The sequence below is a fragment of the Fringilla coelebs genome (genome assembly GCF_963513975.1).
Source record: "Fringilla coelebs genome assembly, chromosome: 3".
NCBI lineage: Eukaryota > Metazoa > Chordata > Aves > Passeriformes > Fringillidae > Fringilla > Fringilla coelebs.
In genome coordinates, this window is record NC_140030.1 from 106,534,608 (window position 1) to 106,560,122 (window position 25,515).

At 38.0% G+C, this 25,515-nt stretch overlaps 1 protein-coding gene across 1 annotated transcript in view; it reads left to right on the forward strand.

Moving 5' to 3' along the window:
* Window positions 1-25,515, forward strand: part of LIN9 (lin-9 DREAM MuvB core complex component) — a gene marked incomplete at its 5' end in the record, with an annotated part of 36,660 nt that overhangs the window by 3,690 nt on the left and 7,455 nt on the right. Inside the window, 9 exons of the mRNA XM_084202263.1 lie at window positions 5,987-6,019; window positions 7,038-7,132; window positions 9,649-9,753; window positions 11,581-11,714; window positions 15,697-15,822; window positions 18,646-18,803; window positions 19,917-20,050; window positions 21,268-21,387; window positions 21,558-21,659. Of these exons, the coding sequence (XP_084058389.1) occupies window positions 5,987-6,019; window positions 7,038-7,132; window positions 9,649-9,753; window positions 11,581-11,714; window positions 15,697-15,822; window positions 18,646-18,803; window positions 19,917-20,050; window positions 21,268-21,387; window positions 21,558-21,659 (1,007 nt within the window). The remainder of the gene's footprint in view (window positions 1-5,986; window positions 6,020-7,037; window positions 7,133-9,648; window positions 9,754-11,580; window positions 11,715-15,696; window positions 15,823-18,645; window positions 18,804-19,916; window positions 20,051-21,267; window positions 21,388-21,557; window positions 21,660-25,515) is intronic.

Sequence of the window (25,515 nt, forward strand, 5' to 3'; positions counted from 1 at the left end):
TAGTGCATCCTTTGGCACAAGCTGCTCTGAAAAGTGGGTGCTGGGACCTGCTCTGGGAGAGGGAAAGGGAGGTGCCGTTTCCAACAGGAGGGTGCTGGTCAGGGATCAGGGGCACGGGGCCGCTGCCAGCAGCGAATCCTGTGCTGCCTGCACACAAACTCCAACCAGCAGCAGGAGAATTGGGGAAAGAGGCACCCTCCTCATCCAGGGGTGATGGCTGTCAAGGTTCAGCTTTTACAGTACAAATTCTGAAGTCAGCGTTTTGCCAAATGTAATGTATTGGTTGGCATGGTTGGTACTGTTCCTAAGGGCTTGTGTTTTAGGACAGGCAGAAGGGAAGCGGGATAAGGATCTTTCTGCATGGGTTTTTATCACATGGGGGGAGGCTGCAGCATAAGGGCAGCACTTCAAGCAGAAATTGTTGTCTTTACCCCCAGCGTGACCTTTTGCTGTGGTTCGTGGGTCCTCTGCTCTGTTGCTTTCCTAGACAGCTGCAGGAGGTTGTGGCACACCTCTGGCACTTCCATTTTTCAGCCCCAAGGGAACGTGAGTCCAGCACTGCTGTGGCCTGGATGTTTGAGGCCAAAAAAAAAATCAGCAGAACTGTGTGAGATTGCAGTATTTGGGAGAAGGCTCAAGGTTAGCTTTGTGGCTGCTATACAGTACTCACAACTAATAGTTTTTGGGATTATTTGTGCTGCCTACCTTTAAAATTGTATGTTACCATGGTATCAGTGTATTGTCCATTATGAGAACACAGTTTCAAAAAGAGGGCTTTGTTATTGTGGTTATTGTTACAGAAGTCCTGTAGAAGTGTTCACATGGCTGGAAAACCTACCTTCCATCAAGTAGTTAAAGTATGATTTGGAAATATATGTGTCAATTTATTAGTGGGCTCATAACATGAGGAAAATACTGACTCATCTTGAAGTGAAAAGTTAGTGTTTGTTTATTTATTTATTTATTTATTTATTTATTTATCTCTTCAATGAGCCCTAAGTTTGGGGGCAGCTTTAAAAAGTCCCCAAAGCCACTTCTCCCTCTTATGTGTATGTTTTACATTCAGAGTTTTCCTGAATAAGCTTTCCTTGCAAGTGGCCAATTGTTTGAGTGGCTTCCTCTGCTGAAACAACTTGTGCTGTGCTTGTGTAGATGAATGATCTCTTAGAGGATTAATGACTCAGTCTATAATAAAGGCTCATGTTTTTCCCTTCTTCTCCAGGAGTTTCTTCTGTCACACCATTTTTAGTGCTGGCAATGCAGATTAATTACATAGGTTTTTGAGGTAGTCATGCAACCAGTGTTAAAATAACTGCTCACCTGTGCAAATTTAGACAAAATAGTCTAACTATCTGGAGAGGAAAGGCTTTGCATAATGTAATTGCTGATCTGGATCCTAGAATTTGCTATATTGATTTAGATATGCCCCTTTGTGCTCACACATTAGTGAAATCAGCAGCTATAGAACATCCCTGTGGTTACTTGTAACATTTAGTTTCAAAATTATCAGCTGTTATAAATTTATTATTAATTTGGAAACACTTTCACAAACCTAATATGCTAGTGTGTGTTCCTGTTTAGATTTTCAAATCAGCAGTTGGGAAGCCAGGTTTGAACTGCTTTACTCCATCTTAGTACTGAGGATGTTCATCAAGGCATTCACAGCTGCCCATATTGAATTGTGGTCAAACTCCTCTTTTGTTCAGTTACAGCGTTTTCAAATGAGGGGAGGCAGTAGTTTTAAACTTGGTTTTAAACTTAAACCTGTCTTTTATCTTTGAAAAGCTTTTGCAGTTTTCTCCCACTCCTCAAAGCCTATCTCCACATCAGAATTACTTTTTGGAGCATTCATATGGCCTCTAGAGCAGATAGAGAAGGTTTTAAGGTCTCTTTATTGCAGTGCTCTGTGTGTCCTCCCTCCCTGGGAGCAGGAAGAGCTGCAGGAAGGATTGCTGGGGACTCAGAGGGAGCAGCAGTTCAGGACTGGAGGAGCTGTCCATGCTCAGGGAGCCACGCTGGCCGCCACTGCAGCCAGCCAGACGTGAAAACATCAGGGCCCTTGGCATGCCAGGCTTGGCACACCTGGCATGGCTTTAACCTTGGTGGCTTTTTATCGATTTGCTTTCATCTGGACTTGCTGAAAATCATTTCTTGCAAGTGTTACAAAACACATAAATACACTTATTCCTGACTCTTAGTTGCTGATGAGCTTCCTGTTATGATACTATTTAATACCTCATAATCTAGAACGGGGTTATTTTTATTGCACATCTGTGGTGCACATATTTTATAGAATCATTGGGGTTTTTTTTCAGAGCCAGGAAAGGCCATTATAATCATTTTAGATTCTTCATTAAACATGCTGGGTATACTTGTATTTGGAATTTCTGTGCATCGATTTCAATCTTCCTTTTTAGCTACAGTTCTCTAAAAATGTATTGAACTTGGTTTAAGATTTTGACTCATAAGGAGCTCAACATGCCTTTTCTTGGTATAGTTACCTAAAATCTGTTAAACTTTGTATTCATTGCTAATCTAAATTACCCAATAGAATCTTTCACAACATAGGTCTAGTTATGTCTTTCCATTAAAAAAAAAAAAGGCTGCAGAGCTATTTACCCATCTGAATTATCTTCCTTTGTAGATACTTGTGATCAGTGCAGATCTTGACCTTCTTTGGGAAGAACAAGATTGGAGTGTCTTTACTTTCTCACAATAAGACATGTCTTTAGATCTTGAAATTTATCTCCTAGATCTCTGCTGAATCTTTTCCTAATTTTACAGACTTAGTCAAGTGTGAATATTGTGTTCAGGTAATTAATTTACTAACAGCATATGCAGAGCACTACTCAGTAGGATAGTAAGACAAAGCTAAGGTAATTTACAGTTTGCACTGGAGCCGTGTGCCAGTGCCACTGCTGTGCTGAGCTGCCTGTGCCTCCTCCCTAGGTTAAGGGGTCTTTTACTCTATTAAGAAAGTCACCTTTGAGATCCTCTGAACCTGGAGGAGCTGGAAGTAGATTTTATTTGTAATAACCTGTATGATTCACAGGCCTTATTTCTTGCTTTCCACCCATTTGTTTTGTGTTTCTGGAAATGAAGTCCGTGTCATTGTCATAATAGATATTTACATTCAAGTGTGTGTGTGTGTGTGTGTATTCTACTTTAATCTCTGTTTATAATTAAAATGCAGGTTAAAAAGACTGCCTGTGATTATATAGTTGTTATTCAGAACAGGAGTATATAAGATTACTGGCATTTAGTGTGAGGCTAGTATATTATAAATCTAGTTATTATTGTAAGTGAAGTTTTGTACAGTTTGAATAAACTTAACCTATCCTGCATCACTTGGCAGTTTTTATAGTCTTGAAATGCTTCTATCTGTATTTAGTGTTGGTTGGTTTTGATTGTAACACCATTGCTTTGATCATCATCCTAGTTTCTGGTTTTGTGGCCCTGGTAGTAGTGACAGTACTGCCCAACTAAAAGGAAAAAGTGGGGAGATGTACCATATTCCTTGGAGTTTGGTGGTGTTGCAGGTGGCCCTAAAATCAATATAGAAGAACTTGACAAGAAAAGCCATGTTGTGTCATATTGTTTAGCTTTGAGGTAAAATGAAGCTTATGGACATCTCCCTTGTCATCTTAGTATCCTTCATGTGTTCTACAGCTTTAAGCTACAGAAGTGTTGATGTTCATTTTCTGTACTTTGTTACAGTAAAACAGTTTCGTTTAACTTTTGAACTTCCATAGATCAGGAATGTTTTATTTGGACACTTGTATTCCTAAATAAAGATGCCCTGGATACATTAATTACAGGTCAAGTGAAAACAAATGAGCAGCCCTCTTCTAACCAGCATTTATGGAAGATTAACTATCCCATGTTGAAAACTCCTTGGCAACTAATGCTGTTTTGGAGTGCTAATCTTGTAAAGCTAGGAAGTAGCACAGTAACCTTCTGCTGGCCCATCATCACCCTCACTCACAGGTGAAGCATGCCATGGTTAGCAAAGCATCTCAGGCACTTCAGCTGTGAGATTGACACCACCCCAGATAAAGCTTTGCTGCCTCTTGCTGAGTGTTTCTGTTCCATTGTTAACAGTCTTCGTACTCACCCTGGACTGGATTGATTGAACTTGATTCATATCAACAAGATAGTGAGAAAAAGAAGGAAATGCTTGTGTGTTCAGATGAAGTGCCTGAGATCCCTCAGAACAGTGATGTGCTCGGCAAAGGCAGCATCTCCTCCATTTGACAACCCTGATGACCCTGCTGCTGTGTCCCCATCCCCAGTGATGTGTTCTTAAGCTGTGTACTTAACCCCTGCACACATTTCCCACCATCCCCTATGTAAATTTGGGACACAGGAGTTCTTCACTGTTCTTAATATTACCTTTCAGAGCTGTTCATTCTTGGTTGATAGCAGACTACCCAAGTATTTATGCAAGCACAGTGTGTGGTATTGGATTTTTAGCATAAAATGTAAAAAAAAAATTGTGATACCTTGATCATACAGCTTTGTTTCAAAAGCTGAACTCCCTGTGATTCAGATCATCACAGAATTGTGTTCCTGTACCAGTCACTGATAGGGCTCCAACCCAACAAAGGTGATACATCAGAAAAGAAATGTGCAGGAGGTGTGACAGTGCAGCCCAGCTGTGTCACTGTGGTTCTGACATGGAATCCCAGATGTGGTTGCTGTTGTAGATCTCAGTGGCTTGGGAGATACTGGGGTGGAAACTCTCTAAACCCTCAGTGAGTCCAAGCTAGTTCTGTTTCATATCTTAAATTTTTTTTTTAAGCTTTTGGGGGTAAAGAAATAGAAACTTTATTTCATTTTCCTTTCTTTTTTATATTGAAATTTTGGTTTTTAACAGATGGCATAGTAAGATGGCAGCAAACAAAATACTATGATGAAAACATAAGGGATTAGGGTTTTTTTTTTTGCTGTTGCTGCACCGGTATTCTCTGTGATAGTCCATGCAATGTATTCTCTTAGAGGGAAGTATCTGTGAGGTTAGGAGCTAAATAAATGGCAGCTGCAAGGAATTCTGGAGCTTTGGAGTCAGAAAGTTCTTGGAGCAGCAGTTTCAAAGAGAAGATGAAGGAGAGAGCAGAGAAAGTGACAGGGAGAAGTGATTGTCACACAGGAACATAACTGGAAAGATAAAATTGATTTGATAGAAAAGCATGAATCTGGGGAGGCATTGTCATGCAGAAATATCTTTTCCTGTGCTAATGCAATTGCTTCAGACAGCTCATTCTTAGACATTTGAACATTTCTGAGCATGAAGGCCCACTGTAGTCAGGCCCAGTTGTGTTTTTCCTGGCCCAGGAGCATTGCAGAGGTTCTACAGATGCAGTGGAAGGGAAGCAGTGAAATTTTCATGTGTTTATTACACTGCTTGAACAGTTGGAGCAAAGTAACAATCCTGTCTGCATTTGAGGTCTGAATCTGCTGCCTTTCTGAACCAAGAGGTACCACCAGGGGGCAACTAGCTATCCATCTTCTTCCTTTTGAGCATGAACCACTTCTTTCCTGGGAATCTTGGGCGCTGAAGAATTTTGAACTGGTAGAAATCATTTAAAAAAAAAAAAAAGAAAAAAAGAAGTTTTCTTGTCAGTTGTAAAATACATTTGCAACTGCATCAAAAAGCAGCCACATGGGAGAATAAAGTTTGGACATAAAGCCTGTTGAGAATTTGCTGTGTTAAACCCAAGTGTTTAACAGCTGAAGTTGTTTTGTAGGCATGAAGCTAAAGGTAAAAAACACAAGGTGAATATGCTTTAAGGATTTATTGGTAATAAATGTATCATTCTATGCCTAGTGCCATGGAAGGTGTGCTGGGTTTGCTCATTCAGCTGTGAAAGATTTTAATATTAAATTCCACGTTCTGCCTGAAATTAATTAAGAATGAGTAGACTCTGTGTAGGTTGTGGGGTTTGAAATAGCTTGTGATTTATGTGGACTTTTTGCTATGTTGCAGGTTCTTCAGCAAAAGCACTTGTGAGCTTGAAAGGTAAGAAATTAATATGTTATTTACTTGTACCCAGTCTGACTTTTAGGTGTATTTAGTTTCTGTCTTCAGAAAGTTCAACAAAATCATAGGTTTTTTTGTTGAAATATGGTGGGGTTTATTGTAGGTATTTGTAGTTCTATAGAATGATAATCCTTGGCAGTTGAAACTACATATATTGTAGTGTATTTAGACACTGCTCTTCTGGGTGAAATTCCTGAAATGTGTTTTTTCTTCAAAAGTGCTGCCTAGGCATCAAGTTTGATGAGAAGATTGGGGTAATCTTTCATCTCTTGAGCAGGAGATACAGGAAGGATTCTTAGTGAGACCTGTACACGTGACACAATTTACATTAGGAAGGCATTTCACAGTTTTATGGTGTTCTCTGTCAGCAAGTTGTGGGCTAAATCAAAAACCTGCTGCTTTTATTTTTGTCTTTGAAATTATCTTCATGAGCATTCATACAAATTTTGAATACTTCTCATTTGCCCAATAATTAAAGCTTCTTTATGTATTACAAGGGTTTTGTTACACAAAGAAGGAGTCATGGCTTGTTGAATATGTTGTCACTAATTCAGATCTGTTGCAATAAAATTTTATTTACTTGTTGGTGTACACCCACTTAATAATTTTCTAGAACTAGAGGGTGTCTGTGTCTTGTAGAGCTTTGCTTTGTTCAGTTATAGCCACAGTTCAGCTGTTGATTTGTATCAACCTGACAGTGGAAGTAACTGATTCCAGCAAAGGAGGTTTCAAGAAACCTAAATGTTGTCATAAATAAAAAATACTCATTTATGTTCCTCCTTGTAGTGGAAATCTCCTTCAGTTTTTTTAAATTAATGTTAAGAATTATTTAATAAAAATACTGAAATCTAAAATTTGTTTTCTACTGAATTCAAAGGTGTTGCAAACAAATGTTTTAGTAGTTGATGATGTTATACTTGGTTTTGGACAGTAGTTATTTTAAAACATACACTCACAGATATATAGATATAAAAATTATGTACTTTCTTCACAACAGAGGGAAGTTTGTCCAGTTCATGGAATGAAAAATACAATTCTCTGCAGAAAACACACATTTGGAAAAGCAAGAATGCTGGTTCTGCAGTGGAAATGGTAAGAAACAGTAAAAAGCTTCAGAATTGGTAAAATACCATACAGGAAGCCAAATGTGAGGATCACAAAAAAAGGCTGAGATTTATAGTTTTGTAATGTCCAAAGGTGAAACTGTATCCTTCACAAGCACTTTGCACAGTTTGCATAAGAGTTGAAAACGTATTTTAAAAATGAATAATCGAGCGCATTAAATTGCTGACCTCGTTCAAGATAGGTCAAAATAATTTCCTCTCTTTTTTCTTTTTAAAGTAAGTGCTGTGTGAAGTATTTATACTGTATCTACCACTTTGAGCTCAGGAATCACCAATTCTGATCAACTGTTTTTGTATCTCATGAAATATCTCACTTCTAATTATGGCTGAGAACTGAAGCATAAAGGAAAGGAAGGGAAGATATCATAATGCACTTCCATCATTGTGTCTTCTAGGGGGCAGATTTTAATAAAAGTGAAGGACTGTCAGTGAAATTTGTGTCTTAGGCCTTACATTAAAGAACAACCTTGGGGTGGGGATATGCAATGAGCCTGCAGCTTCCAGTGGGATGTCTGGTGTTTGGGTTGATCATTTCAGCCTTGTGGTTTGTTTTTGCTTCACTGGTTGTTTCTTGTCCTGTGATCTTCTCCCTGGTATTTGTTTTGGTAGGATTCATACACATGTATATATAAACACATATGCTGCTATGTGTTTATGCTAGAGAACATAAGGTCTACAAAATGCAGTTCTAGGCAGAAACCAGAACTTTGTGAAGACCTCTTAGTTCCTGCAGTTCATGTCACAGTATTCAGCTGCTTCCCTGGAGTGCCCATCTTCCCACAGAAATAAGCCTTACTGGTAACTTAGAAGATCACGTGTGCTAAAGACCCAAAGTGCCTGACTGTAATATCTGTATAAAAACCTTGTCAGTCTTTAGGTATGGTGGCTTTAGGTATGGTGGCTAAAAACACAGCCAAAACTTGAGTGTAGCTCAGTGTTCTGTAGAAAACTGGGGGAAAGATCAGAGCATAGTCTGACATGTTGGCAGTGACCCATGTTGCTAAGATGTTATGGAATAGTTTGAGTTTACTGAATGCTGAAAGTTTTGAAGACATGTTTTACTGTTGGTTGAAAAGTCTTCCCAAAAATGCCTGACCTATTTAGCCACTGTGGATGATACCTCTTTGCAACACTTGTTATTTTATTCTAGTGTGAGGCACAGGCAGTCCAGAGTGATGAAACACTCTTCTCATTTTAGGTAGTTCTTTGGAGTAGAGTTTGGCAGTTTCTGTTGAGGGTTGTAAACAGTTTTCTTGGTCTGGCTCATGATGATTTGGTTACCTTGACAATATACAGTTCCTCTGTCCAGTGGGTGTTTTTCCTGGTTTGTACTGTCTATCAGGAATTAATGTTTTCTTCTGTGTACTGCATGTGGTTAGGTGTCTATCACATACAGAGCACTTCTGTTACTTAAATACACTTGTGTAGTTCTTTTTATAAAATATATCTAATTTAGAGTAAGAGAGGCACATTTCCTGGGAAAGCCCCATGTTCAGATGGCACGGGGCAGACAGATTTTTAGCTACCACTGATTATTTAATAGAAAATATCTCTTTTCAAGCAGTCAACCAGTCACAAATGTATTAAATGTCTTTCTAAAGTGCAAATGCTTATAAATGAAATTTTATTTAACTGTGTTGATTTATTTTGCCTCTGGTTCTTGTACTGGGGCACAGAGCCTTCATGGAAGGAAAAGGAAAAGCTGCTTCCCCTCAGTGCTAACAGCCAGCCACAGGCTGCTCTTTTGTCCTCAGTGAAAGCAGGAGTCTTTTGTCATAGGGTCAGATATTGAGGAATAACTAAATGAGTTTTTTTCATGACACATTTATATCATTTCTTGTTTTCAGTCAGCCTTCTAATTCTTTCTGAGCTATAGCAGCACACAAGTAACTTTCACTTAGCATTAATTCTAAATTCTTTTTTCTGAGATTGTCACATAACTTATTCAAGATGTATTTTCTTCAGACTCAATCTTCCTAGCATTTTGCTATGCAGATACTTTCAACGAGTTAAAAAACCAGCAAACACACGTCACTTTATTAGAAAATTCTTGCTAAAATTCTATGTAGCTGAGAACATACAAAACAAATACAGTGTTTGAATAAACCATTTTTTAAATCTGAAATTCAAAACAAATTGTTGAACAGATGTACTACTTATAGCCAAGGCAAGCTAAGATACACAAGTGTTTAGACACCTAACTCTAATGGAAACAAGTGGGAGTTAGGCTCTAAATACTTCTGTGAAACTGGGCCAGCAGTGTAGTAATGGTTATAGTTAGCACTGGAAAAGCCTGGAATCTTGAACTCCTTCTCTCAGTCCTTAGATTTCTGAGTGCTGGTAGGCACTATTTATTGTGTACCATGTGCCTGAAAACCAACAGGTGACAGGATGAGAGGCATTTCATTTCTCTCACTGTGAATTCTCTGCATGAACAGAGAAATCAGTTTTCTTGCTTGTAATTCTTAATTTTGTTCCCTACAGCCCTTCAGAAATTCAAAACGGAGTCGGCTCTTCAGTGAGGAAGATGACAGACAAATAAACACAAGGTCCCCCAAAAGAAATCAGAAAGCTGCAATGGTTCCACAGGTACCTACATACATGTATGGAGATACTTTTACCAAAAAGGGGAGCAAGCCTCTCTAGTTCTAGTTGAAAATTTGAATATATTTGCTTTTCAAGTTGCATTTTTGGTTTATGAATCTTCTTGTGAGGAAAGCTGTTGTTATAAGTAAGCCACAATTCAAAACAGATTAATATTTTTCTTTCTTACCACTGGTTTTGTTTATGGGAGTACCTGTTCTTTGGGATCTTGAACACAGAGCTAGAAAGGATTCCAGACTCACTGCCCATCATGCTTCTGCAAACAATCATCTCCTGTAGTCAGCAGAAATTTATTCAGCTTCAGTTTAAAACTGCCTAAGTGTTTTGCACTGATTATGTAACTGAGAAGGCTGCAATAGAATTTAATGTATCCCAGCAAGTTAGGGAGGGACTTGCTCTAGATTTGTACCCTAACTGTATTCATGGCCAGCTTTACCTTCTTGATCCTGTAATGCTTAAGTCCTCAGTTCAGAGAGCTTGTTTTTCCATCCTCCATTTGTTTGTCCACTCCTTGATATAGCACAAAAAAGCAGCTGTAATTTGTCAGCCTTTATTTGCTAGGATAGGAAGGGGAACATCTCTTAGTCTCAGTGAGTTTGTCATCCACATCACTTCTCTGTGCCATCACCTTCTGAGGCTGAACTTACCTCACTGATAAAGTCCTGTTTGGATACTGCTCTGATTTGCCTTCTGAGCTGTGCTGTGCAGCAGCTGTGCCGTGTCTGATGTGAAAATCTTGGCACTCGCCATTTAGCTGGGAACCATGACATTTCTCCTCAGCACCATGATTTTTTAAGAGTAGAAAGACTTGGTTATGTTCTAAACCCAGTTGTTTTTTGCTTAAATGTCTGCTTCTGGAGGTCTAATGATTGCCAGATAAATATTTGCTGCAGGGACTGCATCTGTTGTAGTTCACAGATCTTGCTGTCCCACCAGGCTTTGTTTCCTGGAGTTCCTGTGGGAGAAAGGGTTTTGTATCTAGGGCAGTAGCAGCCAACAACATGCCTACCTTATTCTTTATCTTATTATTGCTGCTACTAAAGTCCAAAATATTTTGAATGTTTGGGGAAGGATAATGATTGATGATGGCATGGACACCCCGTTAAACCTATAGTCTCAAAAAGCTGTTATTTTTTGCAGAAAAGTTGTTCTTTCTGTCAGCTAAGACAGCCATCCTTAGAACAAAATTACAGATTTATTTTTTTATGGTCTTGTTTAAACACGGGTCTGTCTATTATGCAAGCAATCTAAGACAGTGTCTTTTCCATGATTTATCAAATAGCTTTCAAATGTAGTTAAAACTTGATTGCTCCTTTCACTTGCAGTTTTCTAAGCAGACACTCTTCTCAAGGCTTTGCCTGTGGTACATTCCTGTCCTAGCTTCATCCTGAGTTTAAGAAGAGTGGGCAAGAGTAGAAGTTCTAGTGCAAATCAGGCAGGTGCTGTTGCTGGCATCTGAGCTGCAACACCAATTGTGCACACCTGAGACAGTTGGTGGGGCCTCAGAGTTTTGAAGTCTCTATGTATTTTGGTGCCATGCTGTTCTTACCAATAATGTAGTTTTTAGTGCTGGAAAATGTTTCTGTTAGAAGAGCTTTGTATGGAGATAATGGTATTGATCCTGTTAAAATTTGCTGTCTGTTCTATTTGATTGCATTGCTGATATAATGCAGTAAGGGTTGTTCTAGATCTGCAAGAAAAACATTGCTATGAAACAGTATGTGCAGCCTTTTATCAGGAAAATCTGGTTTATTTGAATACTGAAAAATATTAGATTCTATTTAACTGTTGGTTTATTTTTTTACTACATAGAAGTTTAGTACAACAATGTCCACACCAGAAAAGAAAGTGTCACAGAAGATTGGTTTACGGCTTCGGAACCTGCTCAAACTGCCCAAAGCTCACAAGTGGTGCATATATGAATGGTTCTATTCAAATATAGATAAGTATGTTTGCTTTGTATAATTATCTCTTATTAGTATAGAAACATGTAATTTTCTAAAATTCAGCTGCATAGTTTCATATATTGGTTAGATACTCCAATTCATTCTGAAATTACTAGTTATGGAAAGCTATTTTGTTTGGTGGTGATGGTGGTGGGTGTTTTTCTTTTTTTCTAATGAGCAATGTATGTGCTCTTGGTTCTTTGCATCTACCAACTTTAGAAGGTCTTCTATAGAAAGCCTGCCTTCATGGATGTGATTTTCTTTTTATCACTTCTGCCTCTACCAGATACCAGATTTTATTCATCATGCTTTTAGCATCTGAAACATGAAGATATCAGAACACTTAGACTTTTCTGAACCCTTGCATCAGTGCTATACAGAGGAGATAGGAAGGACACTGCTTCTTCATAAAGTGCTGCTTTCCTAAAAGGTGTAAATGTTGATATTAAATATTTTTTCCAATCATCCTATTTTTATTGTGATCACTAACAGAGCTTCAGGCTGTGACTGTTCAACTCTTGTCCAGATATCAGCATCCTGCTTGGATCTCATAATGTATTTCCTGGACTGTTTCTGCAGTTTGTGCCTCAGTTTTTGGCACTTGTTCTCTTAATGCCACTATCACAGTGGTGTGAATTGTTTAAAAGAAATAATTTCATTTCTAAAATGTAAAAAACATTATTGATCAACAGAATATTAAAATCGACGCTGTTTGACTAATAGATGCAACTAAAGTATTTAATATTCTGAAGAATGGCCTCAGAGTTAAGCATTATTTTCCAGAATGTACAAACAAAATAATTACTGTTTTTCCTTCCTATTTTGATCACTATTGCTGTAGCTTTTTTTCCTTAACTGTGAAGGCAGTCATAGCAACAGAAAAACATTTTGGCTTATATGCATCAGAAGTGGAAAAATTTCATGTCCATTTTAGTTAGTTTTTAATTCATCTCTAGGATTTAATTCCTTTGAAAGAATTAGTCTTTTCATGCTTCTTCCCCAATTACATGAAAAAAAATGTATAAAACAAAAAAAAACAACCCTGTTTATTTCTAGGAGTAATTTTAATATGTGACATTTTTAAGTAATGATTTTTGCAACACACCTAGGACTTTTAGTTTATTCTTAAAGAATTGTCTATGAAACTGTAGGTATATCAGTAGACTAGATTTTGAGTTTAGCAGGTAATTCTGAAATCCTCTTTGATAGCTCTCCATGTATGCAGGTGTGGTGGGTTCTCCTTGGCTAGACCAGATGCTCATCAGAGCTGTTCTATCACTCCTCAGCTGGACACAGGAGAGAAATTTTGACAAAAGGGTCTAAGGATGAGATAAGCACAGGGGGAGACCACACCAGGTACTGTCATGGGCAAAATAGACTCAGCTTTGGGAAATTAGTTTAATTTATTGCCAATCAAATCAAAGTAGGATAATTAGAAATAAAACCAAATCTTAAAACACCTCCCTTCTTCTTGAACTTTATTCCCAGTTCTCTTTTCTCTATGTCCAATCCCCCATAAGCACAGGGGGACAGAGAATGGGGGTTGTGGTCAGTTCATCACCTGTTGTCTCTCTCTGCTGCTCCTTCCTCCAGGGAAGGAATCCTCCCACTCCCATGGGAGCCAGTCCTTTGCAGAGTTCTCCAACCTGAGTCCTTCCCACAGGCTGCAGTTCTTCACAAACTGCTCCAGTGTGGGCCCCTTCCATGAGATGTAATCCTTCAGGAATAGACTGCTCCAGTGTGGGGAGCACAAGTCTTGGCAGAAAACCTGCTCCAGTATGGGCTCTTCTCCATGGCTCCACAATCCTGCCAGGAGTCTGCCCCAGCAGGGACTTCCCATGAGCTCACAGCCTCCTTTGGGCATCCCCCTGCTCCAGCGTGGGGCTCTCCATGGGCTGCCGGGACACAGCTGCTTCACCGTGCTCTGCAGAGCAATCTGTGCCTGGAGCACCTCCTTCCCAAACCTTGGCTGGGTGGCTGCAGAGCTGTTTCTCTCAGACACTCTTGCAGCTCTGTCCTGCTGCAGTTGCACAGGGTTTTTCCCCTTCCTAACTAACATTGTTTCACAGGCACAGCCACCATTGCTGGTGGGTTCAGCCTTGCCAAGGGCGGGTCCACCTTGGAACCAGCTGGTGTTGGTTCTGTAGGATATGGGAAAAACTTCCAGCAGCTTCTCAAAGAAGCCACCTCTGAACCCCACCTCTGCCAAAACCTTTCCTGGCAAATCAAATACAGCTCGTACTGCTCATAAGATATTGAGGTATTATAGCATAGTTTACTAAGAGACTGCATATCTTTGGAAGGAAAACTTTGATACATCTTATTTGGAGTGATATGATCCAGGCTTAATGAGAAGCTTTAAAAAGTTAAAATCATAGAGCTATCAGCTGACAAATTATGGCTTACTGTACAAATCTCTGAATATTTTAATCAAATTATTGCATCCAAAATTGGAATAATCAAATAAAATGCCATGCCTGCTGTAAGTTTTTGAAATATTTTTATTTCTACAACTGTCATCTGTGGTTATTAGATTATTGAAGCTGATTCAGTTGAATTCTCTATATACTACTGCAGTGGACTGTTTTCTGTAAAGTGCCATTGATTTGGGGCCACTAGAGACTTCTGAAGTGCTACTTACTACTACAGTGATCACAGGCCCTCAAAAGCAGATACGCCTGTAACTTGCTTCCACCATTTTCCAGAGCTTCCAATCCTGTGGATGCTGTGGATTTAGAGTTTGCCTGCTTAAGGACAAGAGCTAGTAAGAACAATCAAATATAGATTATCTTTGTCAAAAAGAACCAAAAAAACCCAAAGCTAAATAGTTATTCTTTATATAGATATCTTATGTTAGCAATAGTGAATATGGATAAAATGATACTGTTGTATACTCTTCTGTGTCTGTTTCCTGAGCCTCACTGCTCATTCTTTTTGTTTTCCTTTTCACTTTGTGCTGCAGCTGCAGATCCTCCTGCTGCAAAACTATTCTATTCTATTCTTGCCTGGGTTTCCTTATATCTGTGCACCTTTCCTCTCTCCTGCCTCCCCAGACACTCAGTTGAAAGCAGTGTTGCTTCCAAGGTCCTCTTTGTTCTGTGCTGGGTATATTCCCCTCCAAACCCCAGTGCCCTGCACAGAGTGGAGAAAAGCAGCTTTCTCTAGGATGCAGTTATTCTTTTGTTCTTGCCAGGAGGGATCTATTTCAGTTGCACATAGTCTTTTATGATTAACCTTCTATTAGATGGGCATATCTGCTGCTGCTCCCTTGTCTCCTCAGCCTAAGAAGGATGTGATAGTACAAAGAAAAAAGGCAGTCATAAAACAGAGATAGAGATGGGTCATGGCATCAGAGAGAAATTCCTCAGTTGTGCAGGTCTGTTCTCTGAACTGTCACTTCTCTCATACTGATCCTGTGCTTCACCATGGAGTCATGGGGTGATACAATAGAAGTCTCACCTGTACAGGTGTAGAGAATGATGAGTTGGTTCAATTTCCTGTATTTTGGAAACTTCTGTTGAGAATCTGAGTTACAATTGAATGAATTGATGAAAAAAGGTACTGTCTGTCTGTTTCTCAGTATCATATTGTCCTTCCCTTTATTCTCAATATTTCACTCTCTGGTTTCCTTCAGTGTGTTGCAGTATCCTCGTGACACTGAGCTGACTCTGCTGAAGTTTCATTTGGTGCCTTTTTATCCATTATAGAACAGGATGAATTGTGTGTATTTCTCTGTAGAAACTAGAGAAAGGAGTATTTTTAAATGTCAGTGATAGTAAGAGTCAAAGAACAATAGTCCTGGAAACTTTCTGATGTTGTTTTTGTCTGAATTGAAATTGTTCTTTGAATAGAAGCGTCTTGTTCATGTGACTAATTTATATAAATTTTTTTAATGTGTTTGTGACAATGGATGTTTTTTGGAATCTTGTGACTAAAGTTTACTTAGTGTGGTTAATACAGGACTATAATTGTATTTCAACAGGCCACTATTTGAAGGAGATAATGATTTCTGTATATGCCTGAAAGAATCTTTTCCAACTTTGAAAACCAGAAAATTGACAAGAGTAGAATGGGGGAAAATCAGGCGATTAATGGGAAAACCACGGAGGTAATTTTTTCTTTCTTTTCTTTCAGCTGTTACTTACATGTAGTTTTGATGTTACTGAAATTATTCCTTTTAAAAAGTTTTGCATTCAAATAGTAGAACAAGACAATATCTTCAAAGTAGTAAAACTCATTGTATTGAGGTGTTCTTTGAGCACCTCTCTCCCTCACACACCCTATTCCTTAAATGCATATGTCCATGTAGTTTCCATGAACCTATGCTTGAAATGTTTTCTTCCCACTCTGGATAACTAAATGTCCAAGCTAGGTTGTGTTCAAGTTGTGATTGTATTTTCTATACTGCAGTGCTTCCTGCGCTGGAAGAGCTAGCCAATTTTTCACTAAGGGTTTTTTTTTTTTTCTATCTATAACCAGCTCTTCTTGGGGAAAACAGGTGTACATTTTCACCTCATTTATTTTATTATTGTTTTTAAAACTTTTTCTAGATCCTCAACTTTTCTTAAGTTGGCTATCAAGACAGAGAAAAGATAAAGTCACCCATAAAATGTTGTCCATTGTAGAGAAGAAACTAGAATTTAATGAAGGACATGGGGTTCTTTTTCTAATTTAGAGTTTTTAATTCTTAAACCCTCTGATTAAGCTCAGCCTTTTCACAAAACCTACACAATTTAGCCTAGACAAGGCTAAAGGAGGATCTCACTTTTGTACATAAATATTTGAAGGGAAAGTATAGAGAAGATAGAGTCAGTTTTTTTTCCAGCATTATCTGGAAAAGAGGGAACAGGCACAAGTGGAGTGGTAGAATCTCCATCCTAAAATGTACTCTAAGGCCCTCTGGGTGTGGTCCTGGGAAGCCTCCTGGAGGTCATTCTGCTGGAGGGGTTGGAGGAGGTAACCTTCAGAGGTCCTTCCAAACTTGACCACCCTGTCATTGTATAGGTAGTGTTTCATAAATTAATCAGCCTTTTATTTCTGTGAATGCAAACACTAAGGCACTGAATCAGTTTCTTCATATGGAAGATATGGAATAGATTTCTGAATATATTCACTGAATATATTTCTTCAGTGATCACTGAGTCAGGTTTGTATTTTGCATGATGGAGACCATTTCATCTTCTGTACCTGCAAACAACCTAAGTAAAAATTGTCAGTCAAGGGAAGGCAGCAGAACCAGTTTGAAAATAGCTCCTCTAGGAAAGATGTTCATGTAATTTGAGCTTAACTTTGCTTTTTATTCCTTTGTCGTCATGCTTCCTGCTGAGAAAGAAATGGTATATTTGGAGGTTAAGTTATCAATTTCTCCCTCATATGGTAGCCTTCTGTGCAGTGCATTTCTGCATTACCTGACAAAAGTACCTCACCTTCAGCTCATTCTTGCTTATGTTTTTCTCCCAGTTCTTGCTTAGGACTAGCATCTCATTGTGTTAACACTGGGAGAAAACAGGTGGCCTGTGCCCCATATAACTTAGAAAACATGTACAAGATAAAAGGCAGGTGATGTGTGAAACTGCTGGTCAGTGTGAAACAAAATGGTCTCAGCATTCTGGCACCTTAGTGCTTACAGTCTTGTGCACAATGCCAGGAAGAGAAATCGTGGAGAAAAGTGAAAGGGCTTTGTGGAACTCTCCCAGTGAGGGGTATACAGAAGAAAACCTAAGAATGTTTGTTTCAGCATGTAATAGGAGAGTAGTAGAAGCAGTCTTGAAAAAAGGAGCTGACTTCTTGGTAGTACTGGGTTGGAGATGGCTCAGGAACATCTTGAAGGGATTTAAGTCAGAAAATAATTTGTAGTGTAGTAAAAGGAACCATCAGCACAGTTGACAATGTCTTCTAAAATAACTTAATAAATAGAACTGATTGATCGGTAATCAATATATAACTGTATGAGTTCCACAGAAAATGTTTAATCTGGATTTGACTGCAGTAAAGCAATTAAAGGTGGCAAATTATTTGATAAATAACTTTCTGCAATCAGGCAGACGTTAAATAACATTTGTGCACCTTTTTAAAATTACTTTTTTCATTGACACAAGAATGAAGAAACTTTTTTTAGTAAGGAATAAAAGATAGGATTGAGTTCTTAATGTCTCTTTGCTTATCTCCCTCATGAATCTTGCCTATTTGTTAGGTTAGAAATGAAAATTGATACCAAGTAAGCCCTTTGGGAGTGAGCCTTGCATCTTCTAGATTTCATTTTAAGAACAACCCTACCCCCCAAAATGGGGAAGGAGACTACTACAGATGATCTGATTTTCACACAGTAGCCCAAGATCAAATAAACTTTCACTATGATCAATCTCAGAACAGTTTTCAGCATAACAGATCCTGGGGCTGAGCTTTGCACGGGTGCAAGGAGACGAGACAGAGAAGTGCCCTTCTATGTGCTGAATCTGGTGCCCTTTCATACTCAGTTAGCTTAATTGAGCTAATAAGCACATGTGAAAGGGATCTCCTGTGTATCAGTGAGTGCTGGCAGCCAGGGCACTTGCAGGACGCCCTCCTCAGTGCATTGAACCGGCATTCAGAGCAGACTGGGCCAGCTTTAGCTTTGTTGTGACCCTAGATGGATCCTTATAAGCAGAAAAAAAAATCCTAAAAAGTTGTGCTCTTTAGATATACCACTGCAACAGCTACTATTCCTGAGTATTATTTTAAAATAGACTCTTATTTTAAGGGTGAGAATTCTGAGGAGTAAGCTTGTCTAAATGCATTCAACAAGATGTTTTTTCTTTTGAACACATCATCCCAAGCTTTTTCATTTTCTTACATGGATTTTTTTAAACTGTGCTTATTTATTTGATGTGCCTTCACATATATATGTTTTGAGTGATTAATTCAACATATATTTTATCTAATGATATTGCAGGTGTTCCTCTGCATTCTTTGAGGAAGAGAGGTCAGCATTAAAACAGAAACGGCAGAAAATCAGACTTTTGCAGCAGCGGAAAGTTGCAGATCTTTCACAGTTCAAAGATCTTCCAGAAGAAATTCCATTACCACTTGTAATAGGAACAAAAGTTACAGGTAATTTCTTAAAAACAAACAAAATAAGCAGCCAAGTGTATTTTGCAAAGATTTTAATAAGTCATAATCCACTTAGTGCACATAATTATAATAAATGTAAAGCATCAAAATTGTGTCATTTTTTTGTCAGTTCATTGAGAAGGTGCTTGTGAAGATTAGGTGGTATTTTTAAAACAGTGATGAGGTTTTGAGGTGCAAACTTATGCAGCAGAAATAATATGATTTATTATTTCTGCTGGTCAGATTGTAAGATTTTTACATGTCTAGTATGTCTAACTCATTTTGGAGAGAGGGAGATGCTTAACTTCAAAATACTGAGTGTTGTCTGAGTTTAAAATCTAACCTAATAAGAACTTGAACTTTATTTTTTCATAAATAGAAAACTACCTGTTTTGAAACAGATATCCAATTGATATTGCAGTGTAATTGGATGTGTATGCTGAACATGACATTGCCTTACTAAAAAACCTTACACACAACTGAGGAAGGAATATTATTGAAAACATTCCACAGGTTTTGCCTAGTTTTATGTAAATTTGAATTCCTCTCTCCTGACTGATTTTGGTCCAGGTGCTTTTCACTTCAGCATCTCCTATTCAAGCCACGACAGTTCATTGCATTTTTTGTGTTGAACACCACTGCCCTTAGCTCTTGCTGAAGAGCAGATATGCACCACACTGCCTCTCCTCACTCTCCTAGACCTGTATCCTTCTAGTGTAGAAGGACCTGCCTTCCACACTTTTATTTGATAAATATGCAGTCATCAGAGGAGGGGTTCAGAGAGAAGCGCTGTGCAAAATCATCTGGAAATTGACTTTTGCCTGCAAAATCTGTCTGTCAGAAGGTACTGGGTATGAAACAGTGGGAGTTTCTTAGACATAAGTGTAGTGCTAAGGATTAGATTTGGGAAATATTTGACCTTCAAACTTAAATTTTGTATGTTTCTGTTACATACTTTTTTTCTGGGTTTGCTGGGGTTTTTTCCATTTAATATACGTCCTTTAAGTATACCTATAAGGAATTACTTGCAAAAGATGTAATAAATCTGATTTTGTTCTTTGTGTCACAGCATTGTAATGTTTGGTTTCTTGGTTCTCCTGTTGTTCTTTTCAGCCCGTTTGCGAGGTGTCCACGATGGTCTGTTCACTGGACAAATAGATGCTGTAGACACTCTTAATGCTACCTACAGAGTGACTTTTGACAGGGCAGGTCTTGGAACACACACAGTCCCAGATTATGAAGTTCTTGTAAGTATTAATGACACATTCTAAAAGTGGCTGTAATAAGAAAACGAAATTTTAAAAATCTACAATTATATGCTTTAATCAAAAATAAGAATTACACCCAGGTGGTATTGTCATAAAGTAGAAACAAGCATAACAGATGCATGGGAAATTCCAGGATAATAAAATTTTACTGTTTATGGTTTACAAAACAGGATAGCCCTCTATGATAAAAGCAAAATGGCTCAGGGTGGAATAATTTACTAGACCAGCTATGGTAGGCTGTTAGAATTGCCTGAGTTCAATATGAAGAAATACAATGAGTGGTATAAGATCCCAAAGAGAATTCTGCAATGGGATCCTGCCAGGTTTTGCAGAAAATGTTCAAGAAAACCCTGGCCCTTTGTGATTTGCCAAAGTCAGGAAAGGCCTGTGGTAGTTGCAAGCAAGTATTATGAGTTGATTGAACTTGATTTTGAAATTTTTTGTGCTAATGAAGCTACATGGGAGGATGTTGTTCTGGTCAAACAATTGGAGATTATCTCCCAGCTCCTAGGCTTTGTTCCTGCCAGGCAGTCCAGCCTAGCCTGCAAGATTTCTGGAGGACCTCACTTTCTTGTGCATCTTGTGTGGTGTTGGATCTACATAATTCTTCTAATCTCTGTCATTGTCACTATAGGACACGAAATAACATCACACACACACACACTGCTGTTCTCAAGGCAGAAAAAGGGGAGTTTAATTTTTGACTCCAACATTTATAGATTTCCAAAAGTGACAGTGGATTGGAGGGTGAAAGTGCCACCTCTCCAATGATACTGGACAAACCAACAGTCCATCAAATTTCTCCTCCTACATAAAAGAATGCAGAACAATAAGTTATTTACAGAAAATGTGTGAGAAAGTTTGTTACAAGAATGTAAACATCAGAAGGCTTAGAAAAACTTAAAAAATCAGGGTGACACTGTCGTGGTCTGAGTTTGGATGCTCTGCTGAACTCCTGTTGTGATTTACCTGCCAATAGCATTTTTGGAAATGTTCATGCAGGTTTTATTTGATGTGATGCAAACTCCTAGACCAAAAGCAAAACATTAATCTTTTCCTGATGTTGGGCTGGGGTGCGGATAGGCACAGCTAGTCCAGATCCCAGAAATAAATTATCTACATGTTCCAAAAGGGTAAAAATTAATCAGACACTGAAGTATATCCTTCCTTTCCCTGTCCCTGTCCCTGTGTGGCAGAGTAATGAGCCTCATGAAACCATGCCAATCTCTGCCTTCGGACAGAAACAGCGGCCTTCGCGCTTCTTCATGACTCCTCCCCGATTGCCCTACACTCCTTCACTCCAGTCTCCAATCACAGTAAGTTACTTTGTTCAAGTGCTGTTCATCACCAAAGTATTTTTTGATACTTGAAGCTGTTACCTTAAGAAGTTTTTGGGATTAGTTTTCTGATGTTATTTTGCATGATCAAAATGTTAGCAAAACCCTGTGAAAAGAAGGAATTCATTTAGATGTTTTATCCTTTATAGGACAGTGATCCTTTATTAGGACAATCTTCATGGAAAAACAAAATTTCAGGCACAGATAGTGAAACACTAGGAGGCTTTCCAGTAGAATTCCTCATTCAAGTGGTAAGTATTAACTGCAGCTCTTAATTTTGTTGTTTATTGTCCTTTTGTGTTTGTTCTGTCAATTCTTCAGCTGTTCAATGACCTTCTGTTAATTTATGACAAATATTGTAATAGCCAAATCAACTTTTGAAGAGATGTTCATATTTGCTTTTTATTCCTCCCTTCTTAATTTTCTCACCTGTTTATAACCTTTGAAATATGCTGCTTTTCAGACCACAGAGGTCCTCAAAAGTGTCTTATTTTCCCAGATCTAACATTTTACCTTAAAAAAAAGTATTATTTGTATGTGCAGACTTTAAAACTTCTTTATTTATTTAAAATATAGTTACATTGTGGAAAGCACATGTGCCTATATGTATTATCATATATTTTATGTTATATGCTGTTCTACCCTCTTGGAGAAGAAAAGCAACACTCATTCCCATGCAAGCAAACATTCATTTTATAGATAACGCTACACAGAAAATCCTTTTTTCTTCACCTTTACGAGATATTTTTTCAGTGGTTTTTGTGTACTATTTCAGAAGAGCACAGACAAGTAATGTTAGGAAGCTGAGGTTCACTGAATACTAAAACACATTGAAGCATTTTCCAGGATGATTGAGGAATCTAATTGCTCATGTTGGCTTAGCTTAAGATCAGTGATTGAAGTCTTTAACAAGGAAAGCAGTTTTAAACATGCCAAAGGAAATTGGAATGATTCATGTTTAAAATATTAAAAACTGAGAAACAAAATGTGTCTCAGATTTTAAAGTCTGTGTAATTGGTCAAAAGAATAAATTTGTGTCAGAAGCTCACATGATACACTAACATTTGGGCCATTCAGCATAATGGATTTTGTTTGACAGTATCATCTATTCAGCTTTTTTAGAGGAAACTTGTATGAAGCTGCTTTTGAAAAAGGTGGCATGGCATCTAGCTAAGAAAATTTAAAATAGATGTAGTTGCTATAAGATTAATTATGGTAAAATTGAAATACACAAAAGATACAGTCTTTATGCAGCTAAACTGTATCTGCAGCTGTTTGAGTCACTGACTATGATCAGTGAGACTTCTAAGGTAACTAAGGTGTATTGAGCTTTACATCTACTTAGTACATCAAATTGATCTGCTTATGATATTGTTTCTGCATTTGAAATATGAAAATGTGTGATTTGTCAGTCACATGTGGTTGTATGTTGCTACTCAGTATAAGGAAATCTGAGTTTTACAAGTGTAGGCCTCTTGCAAATGGTGGCATTTTACAAAGATACCACATTAATATGTGTTTATGCTTGAAGATTTTCAAAATGCTTTGAACAAAATCAATCAATAGATTTTTGGTGTTTGTCTGTTTGAGAAACGACAAAGAATCACAGGCCTTAAACATTTATTGAATGATTTGAAACATTGTTTTTAAGAATCAATTTTTTAATTTAATTTTTTAGAAGTTGTAGGAGGTACTGAAATTTGGTATTGTGCAATACATGAGGCTGGTGAATGCTGAGTATTGATTGTACTGTGTTCACCAGTCCAGATGTATTTTTATGTTAAGGGTTACTACCCAGGATGTTTTTTTAGCCTTTCTGATAGACCTGTACTTAAAAAAAGTCAAATCCCTTTTTCTCATTTAATGTTGATTCGGGAAGTAAATGGTCAAAACCAGTTTGATTCCAAGAAAACTGTCTCAAAAACTACTGCCAGGCTTTTGTAGCCTTCCTTTGCTATTTATGAGACCACAAAGAAACAATTTTATGGGAAGAATTTTGGACAAAACAGAAAATACAGAGCACACCTCAAATAAGGTTTCAACCCAGCCCTTTATTTCCCTTATCTGAAATTAATTTGGATGAAGAGGAAGTTAATCCAAAATCACATATGTACAATGACAAATAAATGCTAGGGGTATTCTCTTTACCTATAACTTGACATTTTAAGAAAACATTGGGACTTGTAACAACTATTTTAATCATTGTTCTACCCTTAGTTTTTCTGAATCTTTATATTTATTACTACATGTTACAGTTTGACATCTGAGACTGTGGACTGATGCATTAGAAGACTGGATCAAAAATTAACGTGATATTAAGAATAAAGTCAGCAATAAATGAGTATTTTTTTTCAAATCTTACATCACATAATTAATTAAGCATGAATCCTTAAATATTTCACATGCTATATGGCAGGTCAGAATAGATAGAGATTGCATTTGTACATTCTAGACAGTATTTAAATTTGAAGGACGTTTTTCCAAGTATTCAGCTACAGCTTTTTTTATTTTCCTTCCTCCCTGCTTCCTTTTTTTGTTTTGGGGTAAAGAATTCGGTTGGAAGGCAGCACTGTAGGACAAAGCAGATGTTGGCAGGGTCGCTGCATGCCCGGTAGAGGGAGTGTGGTGATGCAGCTCAGGCTCTGCAGTGACCTGGTGTCTGCTTGTGGGGAAAGGAGGGATCTTCCCATCTTAAATGCACGAGGAACAATCTGAACATGGGCACTCCATTTTTGGCTGTTTTCTCCTTATGAAAATTCTGAAAATATTGCATAGTAAGTTAGCACACACTGCATTTTGAAATGCTCATATATTCTGACTAACAAATGAAATCAGAAGTGAAAATCTAAACATTCTGGTTGGGTTGTCCCTTCTTTTCTTTTAATGAGGAAAAGCATTGTACTAAAAACTTGTTTCCAGTTTATTGAGAACTATAAATTGCAGCAGTAAACAGGATGAGTTATGGTGAAAATAGAGTTGTTAGGCAAGAATTTCTCAAGACAAATAGGTCTAGACTGAATTACAGCATTCACTGGCAGATGAAAATGGAGGTCTATGTAATAAAATGTACCCCTGAGAGAAAGTTGGTGGACATGATAGATACAGTGAAAATCCTTAGAATCAGATTATCCTGATCACTGGAATATATCTTGGAGTAGGATGAATATAATAGAAAATCCAAGCTCATCCAATAGAGAACTAACACTGTGCATCCTCACGTGTGTCTGCACATCAAAGTAGAAGTTAAGAATCAAATGCCTTGCAAATTTGGGGAACAGATTATATATTCTGCATTAATTTGGGCACTCATCAACTTCATGAAGGAGAAGAATGTGTTAGGCAGTTGCTGGGTGGTGATGACAGCAAAGCTTGACAAGGAACTTTTTGGCAGCAGTGGCAGATGGTGTATAGTGCTTTTCTTCCTCACAGGTGTTTTATTGGCAACACGAACACTTGTGTGGTGTGTTAGAAACTAGATCAGAGAGGCAATCCTGATCTAACAGGAGTAGAAGTAACAATTTTAAACCTTTTCTTTCTTGCCCCTTCTGAATTTGTTTTTTTGTCATTATTTTTTCTGTGATTGGGTTCTTCATGCAAAATGCAAAGAGCAAAAATGCAAGTGCTGTCACTGGGGGACAGTCCAGGGACAGAAATGAGCAGCTGGAATTGGGAGGCTGATAACTCATGCAGTGCTGCCTCTGTGCCTCTGGCCATGGCTCACTATCCATTCATAAGATGCATCTGGCAAAATATTTGGAGTAGAAAGAGAGAAATACTGATGCCATTTTACAGGTTTAGTTGCTTGGTGTATCATTCAGAGTACTGTTACAGGCGTTCTGTGCTCACACACAGGAAAGATGGCAGTGAATGGAAAAAGATACAAAAAGGGTCGCAAAAATTTAAGAGATGAAGAGCCCTTTAAGGCAGTGAAAAGGCTTGGATCGTGCTTAGTCTGGTAGAAGAACAGTGGGGAAGAGATGCTTTTCTTGTCTCTGAATAAACAGGGATAAATACAAGGAGATAACACTATATTTAGCTGAAAACCAGCTTTGGCTGTTTGGCAATTTCAAACAAATTGCTATGAAGTGAAAAAGAATGCATTTAGCA